This window comes from Athene noctua, chromosome 34 (assembly GCF_965140245.1).
Source record: "Athene noctua chromosome 34, bAthNoc1.hap1.1, whole genome shotgun sequence".
NCBI lineage: Eukaryota > Metazoa > Chordata > Aves > Strigiformes > Strigidae > Athene > Athene noctua.
Window position 1 is genome coordinate 489822 of NC_134070.1, and position 22839 is coordinate 512660.

A 22839-nucleotide genomic window follows, 5' to 3' on the forward strand; every position below is an offset into this window, starting at 1 on the left:
TAAAACCTAAAGTTTTTTTTTTTTTTGGGGGGGGAGGGAAATTCGGGGATTTTTTAAAATTTTAATTTATAATTTTAAAAAAAAATTATATCTCCTGCACATCCAAGCGACAGGACCGGGCGTCGCTGCTCCTTACCCGCTTAAAGCTTAGAATAAAATGTTGGAAATAAGGTTGCAAATTAAAAATTAACGAGGTTTTGGTGCCGGAGGGAAGGAGAAAAATATTATTTTTCCCCCAAATAAACCTTGTCGAGGCCGCTGCTTCCAAAGGCAACGTTGAATTTGTTGAATTTGGGTTGGGTACGAAGAAAAAAAATAAAATTTATTATATTTATTCTTATATTCTGAGCACATTTATAATTAGCTGCATGTTAATTATATGGAAATACATCCTGAGCGTGGGGAAGAGCAGAAGGAAAATGCCGGAGGGGGGGGAGTGGGCACAAGCACATCCTCGTGATGACAAAATAAATTGAGGTTACAGCTGGTCTTAACGCAAAAAAAATTAACATTTTTTATTGGGGTTGGAAGCCCAGACAGGGACAGGCATCGAGGTCACCTTCAGAAAGGGCAAAAACTCCAAGTTTTCACCTCAAAACCAGCTCCCGTTAACGACCTTCGGGTGAAATTTAATACCGAGACGAGCCGCTCCGAGCTCGGCCCCAAAACCCCTTGGATCGAACCCAAAACCGGAACCATCTAAGCTGGAGGTAGAACCACGAGGTGGAAAATAATTCCCAAACCTGGAAAACAAAACTTGAGGAGCATCGAGGAACGTTTCCAACTGGACGGAGCAACCCAGTTTTGGGGGGACCCCCGCCGGCGCGTCAAGCCTTGGGGGACAGTTTGATGGTGGAGAGGAGGACGCAGAAGTAGGGGAAGACTTTCTCACCGCTGAAGGAGGCCACGGGGAAGGTGAAGACGCGTTGGCGGCTGCCGACGGCGTAGAAGGAGACTTGGCCCACCTCGTAGTCCAGGTAGACCCCGATGTCCCCGTTGAGGAGCGGGACGGAGGTGTTGGAAGGAGCCGTGAGGGCCACGCAGAGCTCGTCGTACTTCTGCAAACCCCAGAGCTCGGCGTTGGGTTTGAAGAGGACTCGACCTTTCCTCTGAATCGACTCCCGGGCCACCCCAACGGCCCAGAAACGTCCGTTGGCCTCCACCTCCCAGTAGTGACGGCCCGAGGTGAAGCCCTCGCTGCCCAGCATGCACGGATCTGTGTCAAACTGGCCCGGGCACTCGGGCCACCGGTGGCCAGGTCTGCCCCAGGTGGCCTCTTTGAGGTCCTCGGAGAGGATCACCTCGGGACCCGCCGTGGCCGGGTCCAGGGTCACGTCCACTGGGAAGCAAAACAGAGAAGGAATCAAAAGCCAAATTGAAACGTAGGGGACGCGCGCCCCAAAATTTCCCTTCGGTGGTTACTTCTGAAGGAGAAAGGGAGAGGGGTGGTAAGGCTGGAGATGGAGGTTGGAGATGAAGGGTCTCTAGGGGAGGTTGGAGATGGGAGAGACAAAAGATGGAGGTTGGAGATGGTGGATCTCCTGGCCAAGTAGGAAATAGAGGAGCCAAGAGATGGAGGTTGGAGATGGAGGATCTCCAGGGGAGGTTGGAGATGGAAGAGCCAAAAGATGGAGGTTGGAGATGGAGGATCTCCAGGAGAGGTTGGAGATGGAAGAGCCAAAAGATGGAGGTTGGAGATGGAGGATCTCCAGGTGAGGTTGGAAATGGAAGAGCCAAAAGATGGAGGTTGGAGATGGAGGATCTCCAGGAGAGGTTGGAGATGGGAGAGACAAAAGATGGAGGTTGGAGATGGAGGATGTCCAGGGGAGACCGGAGATAGAAAAGACGGAGGTGGGAGATGGGAGAGACAAAAGATGGAGGTTGGAGATGGACGTTGGAGATGGTGGATCTCCTGGCCAAGCTGGAAATACAGGAGCCAAGAGATGGAGGTTGGAGATGGAGGTTGGAGATGGTGGATCTCCTGGCCAAGTAGGAAATAGAGGAGCCAAGAGATGGAGGTTGGAGATGAGAGATCTCCAGGAGAGGTTGGAGATGGAAGAGCTAAAAGATGGAAGTTGGAGATGGAGGATCTCCAGGTGAGGCTGGAGATGGAAGAGACAAAAGATGGAGGTTGGAGATGGAGGTTGGAGATGGAGGTTCTCCTGGCCAAGTTGGAAATAAAGGAGCCAAGAGATGGAGATGGGAGATGGAGGATCTCCAGGGGAGGTTTGAGATAGAAAAGATGGAGGTTGGAGATGAAGGAGCCAAGAGATGGAGGTTGGAGATGAGAGATCTCCAGGTGAGGTTGGAGATGGAAGAGCCAAAAGATGGAGGTTGGAGATGGAGGATATCCAGGTGAGGCTGGAGATGGAAGAGCCAAAAGATGGAGGTTGGAGATGGAGGTTGGAGATGGAGGTTGGAGATGGAGGTTGGAGATGGAGGATCTCCTGGCCAAGTTGGAAATAGAGGAGCCAAGAGATGGAGGTTGGAGATGGAGGATCTCCAGGGGAGGTTGGAGATGGAAGAGCCAAAAGATGGAGGTTGGAGATGGAGGTTGGAGATGGAGGTTGGAGATGGAGGATGTCCAGGGGAGACTGGAGATAGAAAAGACGGAGGTTGGGGATGGGAGAGACAAAAGATGGAGGTTGGAGATGGTGGATCTCCTGGCCAGGTTGGAAATAGAGGAGCCAAGAGATGGAGGTTGGAGATGGAGGATCTCCAGGGGAGGTTGGAGATGGAAGAGCCAAAAGATGGAGGTTGGAGATGGAGGATCTCCAGGTGAGGTTTGAGACGCAAGAGACAAAAGATGGAGGTTGGAGATGGAGGAGCCGAGAGCTGGAGGTTGGACCTGAAGCATCTCCAGGCCAAAGTTGGCCATGGAAAAGCCAAGAGATGGAGGAACCAGAGAGACCAAAGATGGAGCCGGAGGATCTCCACCACCACCAACCACCTCCCTCGCTGCAGCCCAGAAATCACCAGGAACTGGCGCTTTGCTCCTCTCCGGCCGCGCCCGGTTACCTGCAAACTGTTTTGCGGTGTCGTAGTCCAGGGCGAGGTCCCACGTGCGGGGCCTCGGCTTGAGGAGGAAAGTCATCGCGCCCGGCTGGAGGCACAGGAGGGGCAAAACAAAAAAAAAAAGCCAATTATTATCCTAAAAACGGGCCCATGTCGGCTTTTCACCCCTTTATGTGTCAGAAAATGGGTTCAACCGGGGCATTTTATCAAAATAATTGCAAGAAAACGACGGGTTTTTTTGTCTCAAGAAGCTTCGTTAATTTACGGGAAGACCCACAAAGATGGATTAAATTTAGTCATTCCCCGAGGACCGTGAAAAGAACACGAGGAGCACGTTGGGATGGACCCAACTCCCTCTTAAATATGATTATAACCCCAAATCCTCATTCTTTGTGCTGGCTCGGGGGTGAATCCATCTTAAATCCACCTCTGCCCCCGCCCGTTCTTGATTTCTTAGGCAACCAAACCCAACGAACGAGGTTTGAGGATTAAAAAACCATAAAAAAATCATTAAAATTGAGATTAAGCCGAGTCTAACTTCTCGGCGTCCGGAGAAAAAATCTTGGGAGAGGTGGAGAAATTTGCCGCTTGGCCCCGGGGGAAAAAGGTGCACGGGGGAGATAAGGGCGGGTGGTGAAGGGCCTCGAATCCGTTGGCCGACGCGCGGCGCGGGGTTTTGAGCGCAAACAACCAGAATAATTAGTGATAAAATTCCCCAAAACGATCAAATAAACCACGCTGCGATACTTAAAAAAAAAATAAAAAAATAATCAGGTTGTTTCTTTCCCCCCCCGGTAAAACTGCGGAGAAAAGAATTAAAGCGGCAGGTGGAGGAGGGAAAGTGGGGGAAAAAGGTGAGGAAAATCACCCCTAAAATGAAAATATGAGCAGTTTTGCTGGTTTTCACCCCAATTTCCCCAGTTGGAGCGTTACGGGGGGGACACGAAGCGAATAATCAACGTGAGCGACCGCCACAAAACACCTTTGAACCCGAAATAAAGATCCCGAGGGTAAACCGGGGGTAACGCCGCTTTCCTGGCCTTGTGTGGGGACAGAACTCAAAATCGCCTTTTTTTCCCCCAAAAAACCCCCCAGAAGGGTGATGTAACCCACCTGGCAGCGCTGGGATTTTCTTCTCTCTCGAATTTTTCGGGCTGTTTTGGGGTTTTTCTCGTCGATTTTTTTCTTCACCGGCTGCTTCTCCGCTCGGGTTTTTCCCTTTTTTTTTTTTTTTTTTCCTGTTTCTTTGAGTTTTTTTTTCTCCTCTCTCAGAGATTTCTCCCCTCTCTTGGAGGTTTTTTTCCCCTCCCTTGAAATTTTTGTTTTCCCTCTCTTAAATTTTTTCCCCTCTCTCGGCAGTTGTTTTTTTTTTTTCCCTCTCTTGAATTTTTTTCCCCTCTCTTGGAGGTTTTTTCCCTCTCTTGAAGTTTTTTCCTCCTCTTTTTCCCTGTTCTTGAAGATTTTTCCTCCTCTCCTCAAGTTTTTTTTCCCCCCTCTCTTGGAGTTTTTCCCCCTCTCCTGATTTTTTTTTTCCCCTCGCTTCAAGATTTTTTCCCCTCTCTTGAAGTTTTTTCCCCCTCTCAAGTTTTTTTTTTTTTCCCCTCTCTTGGAGTTTTTTTCCCTCTCTTGAAGTTTTTTCCTCCTCTAAGATTTTTCCCTTTTCTTAAAGTTTCTCCTCCTCTCCTCAAGTTCTTTTTTCCCCTCTCCTCAAGTTTTTTTTCCCCTCTCAAACTCTTTTCCCCCTCTCTTGAATTCTTTTCCCCCCCTCTCGAAGTTTTTTTCCCCTCTCAAAGTTTTTTTCCCCTCTCCTGAAGTCTCCCCCCTCCCCTCTTGAATTTTTTCCCCCTCTCTTGAATTTTTTTCCCCCTCTCTTGAATTTTTTCCCCCCTTCTTGAATTTTTTTCCCTCCTCTTGAATTTTTTTCCCCTCCTCTCTCTCTGGCACGGGCTCAGCAAAAGCTCAGCCCCGTCTCTGCCTCCGCCAGCTTTTATCACCCGGGGAGGGAGGAGACCTTCAATCTCCCACCCGCAGACGCACCCAGACGCCTCCTGCACCCGCCGATTGCATTTTTTTTTTTTTTTTTCCACCGCCCCACCATTTCAGACCCATTTACTTTCTCAGAGTAGACGTCAGGGTGAGGAAAAAAAAAAAATAAAAAATAAAGGTGGTGTCAAAAACGTCCTCTCCAGGTGTCGAAGAAATAAAATCCCATCGGGGCCACGCGGCGATGGGCGAGCGGCCGCGGGTTGCGGCCATGAAGTTTTTCGGGGGATCCGCTGAGACCTGCGAGGTGAGATCGGGCCTGGAGGGGGGAACTACCCCCAACCCTGCGGAAAAAAAATATTGTGGAGTGAAAAAATATGAAATTTTTTTTTTTTATATTTTTTTTTGGGGGGGGGGGGTGAATGGGAAAGCAAAGATACGGCGCCTGGTGCCATTTGTGGGAAAAACTGAAAGCGAGTCGATTCCTGCGGCAGCGAGGCGGCTTTTGGGGTGGAATATTTGCTTTCCTCCCCCGAATAATTTCAGATTTATGCAACCGAGCCAGACTGATTGCTTCAAATTGTTAATTTTGGGTGCGTTCAGGACAAAATCCAGTCTCACTTGCGATCCCTAAGGAAGGTGTTGGCGGAATTTCTGGACTGGAGAGCGAGCGAAGAGAAGCGACGCCTCGACTACCTGGTAAAAGGGTCCTGGGGTATTTTTTTTTCTAATTTTTTTGTTTGTTTTTTTTTTTTTTTTTCCCTCATCCCTCTGGCAGAAACACGTGGGCTCGTCTCCCAGCGCCCTGCCAAGCCCCAAGCTGGATCCTGGGCAGGTTTGGTGAGCGCCACACGGATGGAACTGCTAATTCCTCCCTCAAATCATTTTTCTTTCCGTGGCGACGCTCGTTTTCATCCCAGCTCGAGTCCTAAAGGGATGTTTGTTCATGGGGAATTAACCCTCCCACCTACTTCCCAGGGCCCTGGTTGATTTTGGATCCACTATAAAGAAAAAAAAACAGCCGCGGGGAAGGGGAAAGGAGACAGAAAATCACCAGCTGAACCACTTAATTACCCTCCAGCTGTTAATTAGCTGCACCCCCAGCCTTACAACCCCTCCTGGCTTCAGTTTGAAAGGGAAAAAATCAGGTCTGGGGGGTCACATTAGGTTTTTGGGGTTTGGTTGTTTTTTTTTTTCTTTTTTTGGGGTTTATTTAATTTTTTTTGCCTCCTCCAGGAGACGAGCGAAGCCGAGCGGCGCCGCATCGGGGCCGAGTTCGAGCGGCTGCGCCGGCTCCTGGAGGAGAAGGAGCGGGAGGTGTTGGGGCGGTTGGAGGAGCTCGACGCCGCTTTCGAAGCCACCCAGGAGGAAAAATCTTTGCGGGTGACCGAGGGGATCGTGCGGCTCCAGGGGCTCATCGGGCAGCTGGAAGCCGAGCGCTTACCCCAGGTGAGGCTCCTCCGTAGCAAAAAAAAAAAAATAAATCTCCCCCCAAAGTTGCTGCCTGTGGGGTCCTAAATCCATTTTATTTTATTTTTTTTTTCTCCTTTTTCAGGATATTGGGAGCATCTTGAGTGGGTACGTGGTGCCCGGTTGTGTCACCCCGATTGTGGAGAGGGGCTGGGGTGGGTTAAATTTCCCCCCCGTGACACTGAATCTGTTTCCATCTCCCGTTTCTCTGCCCAGCTGGAGCGAAACGAGGCTTCAGCTCCTCTCGGAGCTCCCCACGGAGCTGGAGAAAAGCCTGAGCCAGCGCGACACGCTGCGGGGGGCCCTGAAGGAATTGCGAGGTGGTTGGGGGGCAAAAAATCTGGGGTATTTGGGGTGGATTCTGGTGTTTTGGGAAGGATTCGGGTCTTTTTGAGGGATTCTGGGGTGTTTGGGGAGGATTCGGAGGTACCTGGGGAAGATTCAGGTATTTGGGGAGGGATTTTGGGGTGTTTGGGGAGGATTCTCGTATTTTGGGGAGGATTCAGGTATTTTTCAGGGCTCCAGGGGTATTTGGGGAAGATTCAGGTATTTGGGGAGGATTCAGATATTTTGAGAAGGATTCTGGGGTATTTGGGGGGGATTTAGGTATTTTTGAGGGATTCTGGGGTGTTTGGGGAGGATTCAGAGATATTTGGGGAAGATTCTGCTATTTTGGGAGGGATTCAGGGATATTTGGGGAAGATTCTCATATTTTGGTGAGGATTCAGGTATTTTTCAGGGGTATTTGGGGAGGATTCAGGTATTTTAAGGATTCTGGGGTATCTGGGCAGGATTCAGATATTTTTGAGGGATTCAAGGGTGTTTGGGGAGGATTCACATATTTTGGGGAGGGATTCTGGGGTATTTTGGGAGGATTTGGAGGTACTTGGGGAAGATTCTGATATTCTGAGAGGGATTCAGGGGTGCTTGGGGAGAATTCAGGTATTTTGAGAGGGATTCGGGGGTGTTTGGGAAGGATTTGGAGGGACTTGGGAGGGATCCAGGGGTGTTTGGGGAGGACTCTTAATATTTTGGGAGGGATTCACGGGTATTTGGGGAGGATTCGGATATTTTGAGAGGGATTCTGGGGTATTTGGGGAGGATTCTGAGGCATTTGGGGGAACATTCCGATATTTTGTGAGGAAATCAAGAGATATTCGAGGAGGGAATCAGTTACTCTGAGAGAATCCGGAGACGTTTAGGAAGGAATTCAATTATTTTGGTAGAACTCCGAGCCACTTGGGGAGGGATTGTGGCATTTCGAAAGAATTCAGCTCTATTTGGGGAGAAAACGGGCTCTTTTGGGAAGACTCCGAGTATTTCGGGAGGGGGGGGAAGGTGGTTGGAGGCAGCGGGGTTGCAGCCCCCCGCTCACCCCCCCACCTCCTTCCAGACACGGGGAGACCCGAAGCGAAGCCGCAAGCGGGACAACTCCCCAATTCCACAAAGGAGAAGGGTGAGGCGACCGCTTTTACCCCCTTTTTTAAAAATTATTTATTTTACACCCCCTAAACCAACCGCCGCCGTTGACACACACACACACCCCCCCCCCGGGTTTCCCCGCAGCGAAAGCGGCTTCGCTCCCGCAGCTCTTGGCGGACAGAAAAAGCGTCCGGTGGGATGAGGAGCAACGAGCGGGGGAGCCGGGACCGGGGCAGGACCCGACCGGTGCCCGCTCGGGGGGAACCCCGGGGCGATGCCGGACGCGGACTCAGTAGCCCGGTTCGGCGAGTTGTCGCCCTCCCCGCGGTCCGGGGGGGGGTGTGTGTGTGTGTGTGTGTTTGAACAGCCGAGCCGCTTCCATCTCGCAGGCTAAAAAAAAAAAAACCACCACAAAACAACGCGATTTTACGCCAAATTTTCCTTCCAGCCGTTGCTCAGTTTCTTAGAGACGAGCCTCTTCATAAAATTTAATAAAATATTTGAAGGTGTTTGCCGGTTCCCAATGACTGAGGCGGCACCACGCGGGCCGGAGGGGAGGCGCGGACCTGGTTGAAAACCGCGCCGCCGGACCTGATTGAGAACTCCGCCGCTCAAGTCCGCCCTTCCCGACGCGCCGAACACCGCCCCCCCCCGCCCTCGCGGCAGCTCCAAGAAAAAAACCTTTTAAATTCAAACCTTTTTTTTTTTTTTTTTTTTTTTTTCAATCTCCTTCAGCCGCCGCCGCTTGGCATTCTCCGAGTCTCCTCCACGCCCCCGACCGCCGTCCGCTTCGCCGCTTTCCCCCGCCGTCTTTTCGCTGTGTTCGCCCTTTCCGCGACAGATTTAACAGCGCGCCTCCCGCTTTTTCTCTTTTTTTTCACGGCGGGGCGCCGACGCGCCTTAGGGGCCGCCCTCCAGCTCCGCGCGGCTCCCTCAAACCGCTCCTTCCCTCCGCGGCCGATGCGGAACGAGCCGGCGACGCCGTAACCGCTCACTCGCTCCAACAACCCTTCCTCGATCATCGCAGCCAGCGCCGCGTTCAACCGTTTTTTATTCCTCGCCACGTCGTACCCCTCGGCTCCCATCGCTTTTTTGATAGAAAACAGCGAAACGCCTTTGCGGCCGCTGGATAAAGAAACGGCGCAGAGGATGCGCTCGGGAAGGGACGGCCGCCCGCGGAGCCGCGCTGGTGCGGATTTGGGAGCGGCGCGGTGGGATTTTACAGCGGCAGGAGACATATCCGCGGCCGCTGGGACTCGGGGGAAGATGATAGAGGAGGAGGAGGCGCCGCTTCGCTTCGTTTCGCTTCGCTCCGGTTCCTCCCGCTTCGGCGCCGTCCCCCGAGTGCCGACAGCGCCGCCCGGAGGCGCCTTTATATACCCCGACGTCGGGCGGAAACGAGGCTGCGTCAAGCACGCGCCCCACGCCCCGCCCCGCCCCGCCCGCGCCTCCCGGCGCGCCAAAAAAAAACAACAACAAAAAAATCCGTTTTTCGCGGAAAAAAAAAAAAACACAAAAAGCCCAACACCGGAACATCCCCCAAAGGGGTCGAACACTCCGCCCTGCCCAGCGCAAGCTCCGCGGAAAAAAAAAACAAACAAAAAAACAACAACAACAAAAAAACAACAAAAAAACCCAAACACCACCCCCCGAAAAAACTCCTCCTGAAATGCTAAAAATCGGTTCAAAAATTCAAGGAGGTGACAAACGCGTCCGCACCAAAGTGCTGCAGGTCCGGGAGCACTTTAGAACAATAACAAAAAAAAAACAAAACCAACCAAACCACAGAAAAACAACGGGAAAAAAGCTCCTAAAATGCTAAAAATCGCTTGGGAAAGTCGCACTAAGGAGCTGCAGCTCCGGGAGCTCATTATAACTAAAAAAAAAAAAGGGAAAAAAGCTCCTAAAATGCTAAAAAGTCGCTTGGGAAAGTCGTACTAAGGAGCTGCAGCTCCGGGAGCTCATTATAACTAAAAAAAAAAAAAGGGAAAAAAGCTCCTAAAATGCTAAAAAGTCGCTTGGGAAAGTCGTACTAAGGAGCAGCAGCTCCGGGAGCTCTTTAGAACCGAAAAAAGCCCCTAAAAATTCTTATAAAATGCTGAAAACCGCTTCAGAAAGTCACACCAAGGCGCTGCAGCTCCGGGAGCTCTTCATAACAAAAAAAAAAAAAAAAAAAAAAAAAAAAAGCTCCTAAAAGGCTAAAAATCGTTTGGGAAAGTCGCACTAAGGAGCTGCAGCTCCGGGAGCTCATTAAAGCTAAAAAAAAACTGGAAAAAAAGCTCCTAAAATGCTAAAAGTCGTTTGGGAAAGTCGCACCAAGGTGCTGCAGCTCTGGGAGCTCTTTATAACTAAAAAAAAAAAATAGATAAAAAAGCTCCTAAAATTCTAAAAATCGCTTGGGAAAGTCACACCGAGGCGCCGCAGCTCCGGGAGCTCTTTAAAACCAAAAATTAACCCCCAAAAAATCGTATGAAACGCTAAAAATCGCTTCAGAAAGTCGCACCACTTAAACCTTAAAAAAAATAAAACAAACCCAAATCACACACACAAAAAAAACAAACAACAGAAAAAATAGGAAAAAAGGATTTCGCGCAGATTTTTTTTTTTTTTTTTTTTTTTACCTTTTTTCCGCCCAAAAATCCGCCCCGGGGGAGGAAATTTCGAGGCCGGTTTTGGGTCGGTTCCTCCCTCGAGGCCCCCACGCGGCTGCGAGCAGCCGGAGAGCGGATCACAAACGCCTCCTCCTATTGGCTGCCTGACGCCAGGAAGCTTCCTATTGGTTGTCTGAAATCAACCAATCGGAGGGGACCTTTTCGATCCGCTCTGCCGCGGCGGAGGCGAGTTCCGCTTCCCCCCCCCCCCCCCCCCCCCCCCTCCGAATTTGGGTCTTTTAACGCGAATTTGGGTCTTTTAACGTGTTGGTTTTTTTTTTTTTTTTCGCGGTGATAAATTCCCGGCGGGTTTTTGCATCGCTTTGGGATATTTTTGCCCTCAGCGCCTCTGATTTCCCCTTTTCCTGGGGAAAAGCCAAAGCTGATTAACTTGGGGTTCAGCTTTGGGAATATTCGATTTATTTTCCTGTTTTACCAGGAAAATTCATAACTACAACAATCCCTGATTAATCTCTTTTTTTTAAAAAAATATTTTTATGGAGGCTACGTTCTATAAAAGTGAAACTTCCAGCCTAAAGACCCTCGTTCCGTTCAGATCCCTGAATTAATTTTATCACGCAACTTCCACCCTAAACCCCCCATCCCGTTCAGTTCAAATCCCTGAATTAATTTTATCGCGTAATTTCCAGCCTAAAAACCCTCGTTCGGTTCGAATCCCTGAATTAATTTTTTCACGTCATTTCCAGCCTAAAAACCCTCGTTCAGTTCAAATCCCTGAATTAATTTTATTCCACAGCCACATCGACGTTATTCCCTCCTGGAACCGGCTGCTCTAACACCCCCTCCACTCGCCCCCCTCCATCCTGCACCTGTTAATTTTTACTTTTCCCTCTCCTCTTTTTATCTTTTCCATCTGATTTGGGTGCTGAGGTTTAGCGGGGAGGTTTTATTTCACTTTAAACCACCCCCCCCAGCTGGGTTTATTGTCACCCCACCTGTCGCATTCCTGCGTTAATCCCTTTTCGCTTCCCCAAAAACGCAGCCAGAATGGTTAAAAAAAAAAAAAACAAACAAAAAAAACCCCAAAAAACTCACCCCGTGAATAAATCCCCTCTCCTAAACCCGCAGCAATCGCCGCCCGCGTTCTCTGTTTGTCCTTAAATCCTCTCTGGCCTCGTCCTTGGGGGTTGTTTTATCTCTGGGGCAGCGGAAAAAAAAAAATAAATAAATCAGATAAACTCCAGGAAAACCATCGCCCGGCCCCTTGGTGGGGGCGTTTTCCCCCCTTAAAATACTCAAAAAAAATTTGCGTCCTGTAAAAAAAGCTGCTTCAATCTCAGCCCCCAACGACTGCGGCCACTGCTCTGCCACCCTCTACCCCTGAACCCCCCCAAAACCCCCCCCCGAACCCCTCAAACCCAGATTCCTCCCCCCTCCCCGACCCCCCTGCTCAAAAAAAAAAAAACCCAGCCCCAACACCCCTCAAGCTTTTTAACACTTTAGAAAAATTAATCACGTTTTCACCCTCCCACTCCTTGCAGAGACTCAAAATTCTCTTTAAATATTTTTTTTTTTTTTTAAGCTCTGCTGGGCGGTTCTCCGGTAAAAATAAGCTTTGAAAAGGGGGGGGAAAAAAAAAAAAAAAAAGACAAGGGAATATCTCGCTTCCCAAAGCACCTTCACAGCGCCCACCCCAAACCCCTTTCCCAAAGCAAAGCCCACCCTGATTGTACATTTTTTTCACCCATTTAATCGTAATTATTTTTTAAAGGGGGGTGGGAATTAAAAAAAGAGGAGCACATCGCACATGAGCCCGGAGCAGGGCAGGATTTTTTTTTTATGCTGGGGTTGAGCTCGAGGCATGTTTTCTTTCTAATTTTCTTTTTTTTTTTTTTGCGTGTTTTTCTTCATGCTACAAAACACCCACAATTTCCCCACGAGGAAATACCCTCAGTGGGAGAAAGGAGAAATTTTCTGCTTCCTTAGGTGTTTGTCAGTGGAAATACGACCTGGAAAAACAGGAAAAAAAAAAAAAAAAAAAAAAATCACTCCCCTAAAAAAAAAAAAAAAAAAAAAGGTTAAAAGCTCAGTTTGAGGAAAAAAAAGGGTTTTTCTGCTGCTGGTGGCGGGCGTTTCGTAGGAAGGTTTTTGCGAGCGGCGAGGTTTCTGCTTCGGGTTTGCAGAGAATTGAGGGGAAATGGAATAAAATCACTTCTTGTGCCCCCCGGGATCGCTCAGGCTGGGGCCTCCCCTGTGGTTTCGCGACCGCTGCTGGGATGGGAGCAGGGAGAGAGGCCACGGAGCTGATTTTATCCCCCGTTTCACCCCCTACGAGGGAATAAAAAGGGAAAAAAAAATGAAATAAATAAACAAGCCAGCACGTTGAGAGAGCGGGAAGGCGTTAGGAGGGTTAAACCACGTAACGCAGGGCTGTTATCAGGCAGCGCAGGCAGGTTTCTGCCTCTTACAGCCCCAACGGCTTCACCTCCGCTGCCAGATTCGTCTTCTCGTCCGCAGAAACTCGTGACATCGGCCCGAGGAAGAGGAGAGAAACCCCAAGCAAAGGCAGGAGGGAGGGCGGCTGATTTCATCTCCGGGGTTCTAATTTTAAATAAAGTCTCCGACAAACCCGCAGGCGGTTGCTAAACCCCAAATTACAGCCCGGCGTGGTTGTGTAATTAAGTCATTTCCCTCCCTCGGGTCACGGCGAAGTAGGTCAGAGGCGAGGAGAAACTTTTTACAGCACAAAAGTCCGGCGACGCTTCGGTGTCACGAGGGAAAAAAAAAAAATAAATAAAAATCAAAGCGTTTCTTCGCAGCGTGCTGCTCTGGCAGACGAGCTCCCGACGCCGCGTTTCTTTTGCTTTTTTTCTGCAAAGCTTTATAAATGTTTAACGTGAAAGCAAAGCGTAAACAATAAGTGAAAAAAATCGATTTTTTGGGGTTTTTTCGCGTAGCTCAGCAGGTCCAGAGCTGCAGGAAAAGGAGGGGGGGGGGGGGGGGGGGAAGGAAATCAGCCTGTTTTCTGTCGAAGGCACCTCACCAGCCTCACGTCGGCGGTTTGGATGACGGATCGTTTGGCGTGGAGGGCGCACAGGCCCCATTCCTCGAGCAGAGCCAACAGATGAACCTCGCAACCCTCCCGCAGAGCCGCCACGGCAGCGCCCCGCACCCCAAAACCTTTCCAGGCAGCGCAAAAACTTCGCACCAGCTGCCGGAAAGAAACGGCGGGGAAAAGCTCAAGGGGTTTTTTCCGCGAGACGCGAAGCTTTTGCCATAAATCTGCGACGCGGCGACGTGGCGAGCGCGTTTTGGGGGGTTTTGAGGCCGAAAAAGGAGCTTTTTCGGGTTTTTTTTGAAGAGCCGCCGCCATCTGCTTCGCCCGCGCCATCCCCGCCGCGCCGTTCCCGCCAATCCTCCGCGCCCCGCCTTCTAGAAGCGCCCGGCTCGCTCTGATTGGCTGATTCGCTTTCACCGCGGCTCTCTATTGGCTGCTCTTTCCCTCGCCGCCCCTCCCTCCTTTACTCTCCACGGAGCGGACCTGAGTGAGGACTGCGTGCCCGGCGGGAGCTGCGGCGCCTGCGAGGGTGCGGACCTGAGTGAGGACTGCGGGTCCCCGGTGAGGGCGGGGCCGTTAAACTCCTCGCCGTCCATTTTAAGTGGAAAAAGGCGGATTTTGGAGGGAGGGGGGATTGCAAATATTCCGGGTTTTTTAATAAAAACGGGGCTGGGGAGACACTTTTTTTTTTTTAATCGCGGGCTCGTTATACCCAAAAGACACCAATCTGAGCGTATTTCACCCCAAAATACAGCTCCAGTGCAAACCGGGGGGGCGGGGGGGTGTCTGTCAGTGGTTTTAATCCTCAAGTTTTGGGGAAAATTTGTCCCGTTTGGGTATTTTTTTTCCCCCAGGAGGGAACAGCCAGCCTGCTGGGAAATGGGGGTTTTCTGCCTCAAAATGGTGCCCGCGGGGAAAAAAAAAACCCACAAGAATTTGGGGAGGAATTGGTTAAAAAAACCGGCCCCACCCTACCGATTCGAAAGTGCTGATAAACCCCCAAATCCTCTTTTTTTTTTTTGGGGGGGGGGGACAGACCGTCCCCCTTTTTAAGTGAAATTAAAAAGATTTCGGTGTTTTCGGCACCAGCAGCGGAGGTGGGAGGAAACACCTCCAAAAATATCCCCGAAACCAGCTGGATTTAACCCAAAATAAATCTCCCCCAGTGTCACCAGTCTGCCCAGTCCATCCCCCCCCCCCCCCAGCCTTTTCCTATTTTCTCCAATTTACTGGAATAACATAATTTCATTCCTTCCATTTCGTAATTTCCCCTGCTCTGAAAAGCAGCTTTTTCCCCCCAAAACGACGCTCAGCGGGATGTTTCTCCCCCTGCCCAAACCCCTCGTTGCCCCTCCCACCCCAAAAAGCCACATCTAACAGGTTTTTTTAAGCTAAAAAGGGGCTTTTTTAAAAAAAAAAAATTATTTTAATAGGTCATAGACCCCACAGCCCAATACAGGGCCTGGAATACAGGGCTGACACCATATAGGGACCAGGGTCTATGGGCCTCTGTAGACCCCTATAGATCCATATAGACCCCCAAAGACACCCATAGACCCCTATAGATCCATACAGACCCCCACAGATCTCTACAGACCCCTATAGATCTCTATAGACCCCTATAGATCTATACAGACCCCCATAGATCCATATAAATCCATACAGACCCCTATAGATCCATACAGACCCACATAAATCCATATAGATCTATACAGACCCCCATAGATCTCTATAGACCCCTATAGATCCATATAGACCCCTATAGACTCCCCATAGACCCCTATAGACCCCCCACAAATCTCTACAGACCCCCGCAGGTCCATATGGACCCCCATAGATCTCTATATAGACCCCCCATGGACCCCTATAGATCGGTACAGAGATCCCCATAGATCCCTACAGACCCCTATAGACCCCCCCATAAATCTCTATAGACCCCCATAGATCTCTACAGATCCATACAGACTCCCCATAGTCCCATACAGACCCCTGTAGATCCATATAGACCCCTACAGTCCCCTACAGACCCCCCATAGACCCATATAGTCCCCTATAGACCCCCCACAGATCCATATAGACCCCTACAGACCCCTGTAGATCCATATAGACCCCCCCATAGACCCATACAGATCCATATAGACCCCCCATAGACCCCTATAGATCCATATAGACCCCCCATAGACCCCTACAGACCCCTATAGATCCATATAGACCCCCCATAGACCCCTATAGATCCATATAGACCCCCCATAGACCCCTACAGACCCCTATAGATCCATATAGACCCCCCATAGACCCCTATAGATCCATATAGACCCCCCCATAGACCCCTACAGATCCATATAGACCCCCCATAGACCCCTACAGATCCATATAGATCCATATAGACCCCCCATAGACCCCTATAGATCCATATAGACCCCCCCATAGACCCCTACAGACCCCTATAGATCCATATAGATCCCTATAGACCCCCCATAGACCCCTACAGACCTCTATAGATCCATATAGACCCCCCATAGACCCCTATAGATCCATATAGACCCCCCCATAGGCCCCTATAGATCCATATAGACCCCCCCATAGGCCCCTATAGATCCATATAAACCCCTACAGACCCCCCATAGACACCTACAGACCCCTATAGATCCATATAGACCCCCCATAGACCCCTATAGATCCATACAGACCCCCCATAGACCCCTATAGATCCATATAGACCCCCCCACAGACCCCTATAGATCTCCACAGGCCCATATGGAGCAGTTTACGGGGCGGAAACACCCAGAACCGAACGCAGGGACCCTCCAGCACCGCGGAGGGGCCTGGGCAGGCGGCAGCAAAAGAAATGGGAATTTTGGTTGGTTTGTGGTTTTTTTGGGGGTTTTTTTAGGGTTTTGTTTGGTTGTTTGTTTGTTTGTTTTTTTTTTTTTTTTTTTAAACTTTATTCTGGAAAATAATTTCTCCGCTCGGAGCCGCCTTTGTCCTGAATTTCCTCCGTGTTGCGGCAACACCGGGGGAAACGTCGGGCGAGAGCCGCGGCAGGTTTATTTCTTTTTTTTTTTTTAAACCGCGGGCCAAACCCTCCCTCTCCCGCTAAAACCACACCGAAACACCCCCCCACCCCCAAAAAAAAATGATGAAAAAAAGGAAAATCCACCCTCCCCCCCCCAAAAAAAAAACAACCCAACTAAACCAAAGGAACAGAGCGAAGGCTCCCAGTTAACTCCAACTGGGATCGTAACCTGTCCAGTCCGAGGGAGGCGCGAGGTAAACGCGACGGCCCCGGTAGACGAAGCTGACGACGCCGCGGTAACCGGCGCGGGGGACGCCGGATTTGAGGTCGTCCATGAGCCCCAGGGCTTTGGCGAAAGCTTTGAAGGAGTCCCGGCTACTATACTGCAGGCGAACGGTGCCCAATTCCCGTCGGCGGTTGCCTTGGAGCTCTTCCACCCTCACCTCCGGCGCGGCGTAAACCTTGGGGAGAAAATAACGTTCGTACTCTTCCTTTTTGAGGTATGAAAGATCCAGTTGGGTAAAAGGCACGAAACGGTCGTTGAGTTTGATAAATTTTAAATATTGATCAAAAAACTGCCCGTGGCTCACTCCTTTCCGACCGAACGTCATCGTCCGGGAGATTTCGGGGCGGACGCACGAACGGTCGCGGCGTTGTTCGGGTTGGCGCATCCAATCGTCCCAAAAAGCTCTTGGCCACTTGGGTTCAAGTTCATCCCAAAGTTCAGCTAAAAGCAACCAACCGAGCCCGGGGAAAAAATCGGTTCGATAAAGTAAATCCGCTCGGGCGACGTCGACCATTTGCTCTTTGCCGTTGTCGTTCCACGCGGAGACGCACCAGAGGGTGGGATCGGCGAGGAGGAGGGGAAGAGTCGCTTGGAAATATTCAAAAAAATCCGGTGCTACTTCTAAATCATCCTCAACCACCACGGCAGCTCGGTAACGGAACGCTCGGAAAACCTGCCCCAAGGCCCAACGGTAATGCCGAGCGATTTTATAATAACCCTGGAATTTTCGGTGTTCCGGCGGCACCGGGATGTCGCTGAGGTCGGGTTGTCGGAGGTGGGTGACGGTGTCGCCGTACGAAGCGATGACACGAGCCGTCTCGGCGTGGCCGCAATCCTGGCTGACGATGACGGGGAAACGTTGAGCCGAAGGGCGGTAGAGCAAGAGTTTATCCAAACACCGACGCACCGTGCTGCGGTCGCAAGCCAAGACTAAAATCGGTAAAACCAACCCGGAGGGCTCGGTTGGATGAGGAGGAGGAAGGACGGAAGGATGAGGAGGGGGGTTGGGGGTGAGTTGAACCCCGCGGCGGCGCCCCCACAAGTCGCTGTAGCGGTGGATTTGGCGCAGGAGGTTTTTTTGACGTTCCAGCTCGGTTTCGGCATCTTGAGCCAAACGGATCACTTCGGCCGTCAACCGGTCGCCTTCGCCCGGGGCAGCGGGGCGGCTCCAGAGGAAGAGGAGGAGGAGGCCGTTCCAGGCGATGAAGAGCGCCGCCCCCCACAAAACCAAGCTGCTCTTCTTCAGCATCCTTCAGCGCTCACTCCCACGCCATGGACCTGGGCGGGGAGAAAAAAAAAAAACACCGTAAAAGCGGTTAAAGGTTCAAAAAATAAATAAATAAATAAAAAAAAATGGTGTTTCGCCCCCAAAGTGGTGCCGGAGGGTAGAAAATGTGGTTAAAAAATAAATAAAAGAAAAGGTTTGCCCCCCAAAGTGGTGCTGGAGGGTTGAGAATGTGGTTAAAAAAAAAAAAAAGAAAAACCCCGTTTTGTCCCCAAAGTGGTGCTGGAGGGTAGAAAAAGGGGTTAAAAAATAAATAAAAGAAAAGGTTTGCCCCCCAAAGTGGTGCTGGAGGGTTGAGAATGTGGTTAAAAAAAAAAATAAAATAAAAAGAAAAACCCCGTTTTGTCCCCAAAGTGGTGCTGGAGGGTAGAAAATGTGGTTATAAAGAAATAAATAAATAAAGTTTCGACCCCAAAGTGGTGCTGGAGGGCATTAAAAGTGGTTAAAAATAATAAAAAACCCCCCCGATTTGTCCCCAAAGTTGTGCTGGAGGGTAGAAAAAGGGGGTTAAAAATAAATAAAGTGGTTATTTATATTTATGTTTAGATAAAAAAATTTTAAAAAACTGTTTTGCCCCCAAAGTGGTGCTGGAGGGTAGAAAAAGGGGTTAAAAATTAATAAATAAATAAAGTTTCGACCCCGAAGTGGTGCTGGAGGGCATAAAAAGTGGTTAAAAATAATTTAAAAAACCCCAATTTGTCCCCAAAGTTGTGCTGGAGGGTAGAAAAAGGGGATTAAAAATAAAGTGGTTATTTATATTTATATAAAAATAATTAAAAAAACCCCTGTTTTGCCCCCAAAGTGGTGCTGGAGGGTAGAAAAAGTGGTTAAAAATAATAAAAAAAACCCCTGTTTTGTCCCCAAAGTTGTGCTGGAGGGGAGAAAAAGAGGTTAAAAATAAATTAAAAAATAAAGTTTCGCCCCCAAAGTTCTGCTGGAGGGGAGAAAAAGTGGTTAAAAATAATAAAAAAAGCCCGATTTGTCCCCAAAGTTGTGCTGGAGGGGAGAAAAAGAGGTTAAAAAGAAATTAAAAAATAAAGTTTCGCCCCCAAAGTTCTGCTGGAGGGGAGAAAAAGTGGTTAAAAATAATAAAAAAAGCCCGATTTGTCCCCAAAGTTGTGCTGGAGGGGAGAAAAAGAGGTTAAAAATAAATAAAAAAAATAAAGTTTTGCCCCCAAAAGTGGTGCTGGAAGGGGTCAGGGCCACCCCCAAAAAACCGGCCACGTCACCCCAAAAAACACCCGGTGGAAACGTGGACCTGATAAAAAAAAAAACACCAAAAATTTAAAAAAAAGGCAAAGGAGGAAAAAAAAAAAAAAAATAAAAAAAAGCACAACCCGCGTCCCCCCCCTACCCCGGCGCTGGGGAGAGGAAGTGAAACTACTCCGGAGCCTCCGGGCAGAAACGTGGCACCGCGGTACAAAAAAAAAAAAAAAAAAATTAAAAAAAAATATTAAAAAATAAAATTTAAATAACGTGCAGAAAAAAAAACAAAAAAAAGCAAATTATAAACCCAAATCTCGGCGGAGGGAGGGGGGTGAAGTCCAACTCCTGTTAAATTTTAACCCAGGACTTGGCACCGGGGAGGATTTGCCACAGGGGTGGGGAGGGGGAAGTGGGGGCGGTTTTTTTTGGGTTTTTTTTTTTGAAAAATGGGGGTAAAAAAATTAAAATATCGCGTTTTGAGCGTTAAAATCGTCGCGAATTCTTGTTTTCTGGGAGTTTTTACTCACCCGGGGTCCGGCCCGATTCTTGGTGGTGGAGGCAAGATGTCAGCGGTGGCAGGAAAAAAGGAAATAGGGGGAAAAAAAAAAAAAAAAAAAGAAAAAAAAAAAAAAGGGAGAATTATGGTTAAAAAGAAAAAAAAAACAGAAAAATAAATAAATTAAAAAAAAGGGATTGCTTAACTCTGGGGGATTAAGGGTTAATGCTGCCGCGGGCCACGTTGGCGGGTGGAAAAAGGGAATTAAAAGGAAAAAAAAAAAAGGAAAACGGGTATTTAAAAGGGGAAAAAAAAGGGAAAAAAAGGGAAACAAACAGAAAAATAAATAAATAAAAAAAAGGGATTGCTTAACTCTGAGGGATTAAGGGTTAATGCTGCCGCGGGCCACGTTGGCGGGTGGAAAAAGGGAATTAAAAGGAAAAAAAAAAAAGGAAAACGGGTATTTAAAAGGGAAAAAAAAAAAAAAGGAAAAAAGGGAAAAAAAAAAAAAAAAAAAGGGTAGGAAGGGGGGTGAGGCCGGTGGCACCGCGGTTTTTCTCCCCCTGGAGGGGGGAAATGCCGAGAGCTGCCGGCCCCAAACCCGTCATCTGGCCCCAAAAAAGCAGCGAGAGAGCAAGAAAAAAACCCAAACCAAACAAACAACAAAAAAAAAGTGAAAAAAGTAAATTTAAGGGATTTTTTTTTTTAGTTGGGAAAAACGCGGAGGCGAAGCGGGACCTGAGGGGGGGGCCAGCTCGAACCGCCGCGGGTTTTAGTTCCAAAGGAAGGAGTTTGGCCCCAAAATGCAAAGTTTGGGAGGAAAATGTGAAGGTTTTGAGCCAAAATGTGGAGTTTTTAGCCCAAAACGCGGCGTTTTGTTGCGGTTTTACCCGGCGCTGAGGCGCTGAGGCAGCAAAACCGGGGATTTTCCCTGCCCTGGGCCAGCGATAATTATATTATTTTAATTCCTCCAAACACCCCAAATCCCCTAAATCCGGGGATAAGGGCCACAACCCCCCCTTTCCCTTTTTTTTTTTTTTTTTAATTTATTTTTTAAAATTTTTTCCGCAGGGATTTTTAAAGGTGAAACACCCCAAATCCTTCAAATTATTTTTTTTTTTTAAAATTTATTTTTTAAAATTTTTTCCGCAGGGATTTTTAAAGGTGAAACACCCCAAATCCTTCAAATTATTTATTTTTTTTAAATTTATTTTTTAAAATTTTTTCCTCAGGGATTTTTAAAGGTGAAACACCCCAAATCCTTCAAATTCTTTTTTTTTTTTTTAATTTATTTAAAAAAAATTTTTCCGCAGGGATTTTTAAAGGTGAAACACCCCAAATCCTTCAAATTCTTTTTTTTTTTTTTTAATTTATTTAAAAAAAATTTTTCCGCAGGGATTTTTAAAGGTGAAACACCCCAAATCCTTCAAATTCTTTTTTTTTTTTTAAATTTATTTAAAAAAAATTTTTCCGCAGGGATTTTTAAAGGTGAAACACCCCAAATCCTTCAAATTCTTTTTTTTTTTTTTTTTTGAGGGGAAAACTTGAAAACTCCTTTCCCTCCCCACAAAACAAAACTTTTCCCTCCCAATAAAAAACAGCACAGTTCGCCCCCCCCCCCCCCCAAATTTCCTCATTAAATATTAATTTTAACTAATCCAGACTTTTTTTTTTTTTTTCCACCCCCTGGGGGGAAGCGGCTCCAAACCTCAAACCCAAAAAATGCTGCTTTTGGGGGACACCCACACCCCCCTTAATTTTTCACCTTGTTTTCCCACTTTTTTGGCTTCGTTTCAGCCAAAATAAACCCCCCCACGATGGAAAAAAACCAAAAACAAACAAACCCCAACTCGTTTGGGGCAAAATGAATCTTTTTTTCTCCTGGGGGGATTCACCCCCCCTGCGCTGCAATTTTATTAAAAATTCTATTTTTTTTTTTTGCTTTTTTTAACAATTTTACCCCCCTCCCGTTTATTATTAAAATTATTTTATAATTAAAATAAATTAAAGGGGGAGCAGCCAGAAAAAAAAAAAAAGTTTCCCTTCTCACCCCCCCCCCCCCCCCGGGTGAAATTTTTTTTTTTTTTTTTTTTTTTACCTGGTTGCAGCTCGCTCCAGGGGGAGGGGGGTCGCTGGGGTTCCCCCCTCCCCCCCCGCCGTTTTCCAGAGCCCCCCCTGGGAATTTCTCAGGAATTTGGGGGTGTCTTGGGGGGGTCAAGTCGCTGCTTTGATCCCGTCCGAGCTTCCTCACGGTGAAGGGAAAACGGGGGGGGGGGTGTGGTGGTGGTGGGGGGGGTCAGGCCATGGTCGTGGCTCCGTCCGTTTGTCCGTCCGCTCTTTTGGGGTTCAGCATCTCCCGGCCCCAAGTCATGATTTTTTTTTTTTTTTTTTTTTTGGGGGGGGGTGTGTGTGTTGTCTCCAGTGAGCTCTAAAAAAATGAGGAGGAAAAGGTTAAATTGGGGATTGGGGGGGGGGGGGGGTTGGGGGGAAATTGGGGGTGTCTGGGGGCGAGGAGGGGGGATTGGGGATATGGGGGGTGTTGTGGGGGGGGTTTGGGGGTGAGGAGAGAAATTCCTGCAAGAAAGGGGGGGCCGAGGCCTCCTCCCTGCCCCATAGGGACAGGGGATCGTGTGTGCCCCCCCCCCCCAGCCCCTATAGGGAAAAGGCGACCCCCCCCCCCCGCTCCTGACTTCTCTATAGGGGTCAGAGGACCCCCCCACCCCCTCCCAGCACCCCTATAAGGGCCAGGTGACCCCCCCAAACCCCTATAGGGGCCAGAGGACCCCCCCCAAACCCCTACAGGGGCCAGAGGACCCCCCCAACCCCTCCCGACACCCTATAGGGGCTAGAGACCCCCCCCAAACCCCTATAGGGGCCAGAGGACCCCCCCGACACCCCTATAGGCGCCAGGGGACCCCCCCAAACCCCTCCCAGCACCCCCCCAGGGGACACTAAAGGCCCCTCCGCCCCCACAGCGCGCAGGGCCGCCC

At 49.0% G+C, this 22839-nt stretch overlaps 5 protein-coding genes across 7 annotated transcripts in view; 2 read left to right on the top strand and 3 right to left on the bottom strand.

Moving 5' to 3' along the window:
• LOC141972579 (uncharacterized) overlaps positions 1-22839 on the bottom strand; it is a 710276-nt gene that overhangs the window by 425908 nt on the left and 261529 nt on the right. The gene's annotated exons all lie outside the window — the stretch shown is intronic.
• LOC141972595 (uncharacterized) overlaps positions 1-22839 on the top strand; it is a 366186-nt gene that overhangs the window by 87792 nt on the left and 255555 nt on the right. The window lies entirely within an intron of this gene.
• LOC141972646 (butyrophilin subfamily 1 member A1-like) lies at positions 491-4789 on the bottom strand. The gene is made up of 3 exons (XM_074930585.1): positions 4129-4789; positions 3019-3103; positions 491-1339 (listed from the first exon to the last, which is right to left on the bottom strand). Exons 2-3 carry the CDS (start codon positions 3092-3094, stop codon positions 828-830), a joined length of 588 nt encoding a protein of 195 aa, XP_074786686.1. The 5' UTR covers positions 3095-3103; positions 4129-4789; the 3' UTR covers positions 491-827.
• On the top strand, positions 5175-8480 carry LOC141972630 (zinc finger protein RFP-like). Of its 2 annotated transcripts, XM_074930565.1 has the most exons (7): positions 5175-5305; positions 5602-5697; positions 6235-6447; positions 6554-6576; positions 6685-6788; positions 7862-7924; positions 8035-8480. In XM_074930565.1, exons 1-7 carry the CDS (start codon positions 5243-5245, stop codon positions 8184-8186), a joined length of 714 nt encoding a protein of 237 aa, XP_074786666.1. In that variant the 5' UTR covers positions 5175-5242; the 3' UTR covers positions 8187-8480. The 2 variants fall into 2 exon arrangements, with proteins under 2 accessions (XP_074786666.1, XP_074786665.1); XM_074930564.1 differs by having other exon boundaries at positions 6554-6788.
• Positions 16717-22272, bottom strand: MGAT1 (alpha-1,3-mannosyl-glycoprotein 2-beta-N-acetylglucosaminyltransferase). 2 transcript variants are annotated; one of them, XM_074930538.1, is made up of 3 exons: positions 21948-22272; positions 19881-19898; positions 16717-18140 (listed from the first exon to the last, which is right to left on the bottom strand). In XM_074930538.1, the coding sequence occupies exon 3, from the start codon at positions 18109-18111 to the stop codon at positions 16783-16785; it is 1329 nt and encodes a 442-aa protein (XP_074786639.1). In that variant the 5' UTR covers positions 18112-18140; positions 19881-19898; positions 21948-22272; the 3' UTR covers positions 16717-16782. The 2 variants fall into 2 exon arrangements, with proteins under 2 accessions (XP_074786639.1, XP_074786640.1); XM_074930539.1 differs by lacking the exon at positions 19881-19898.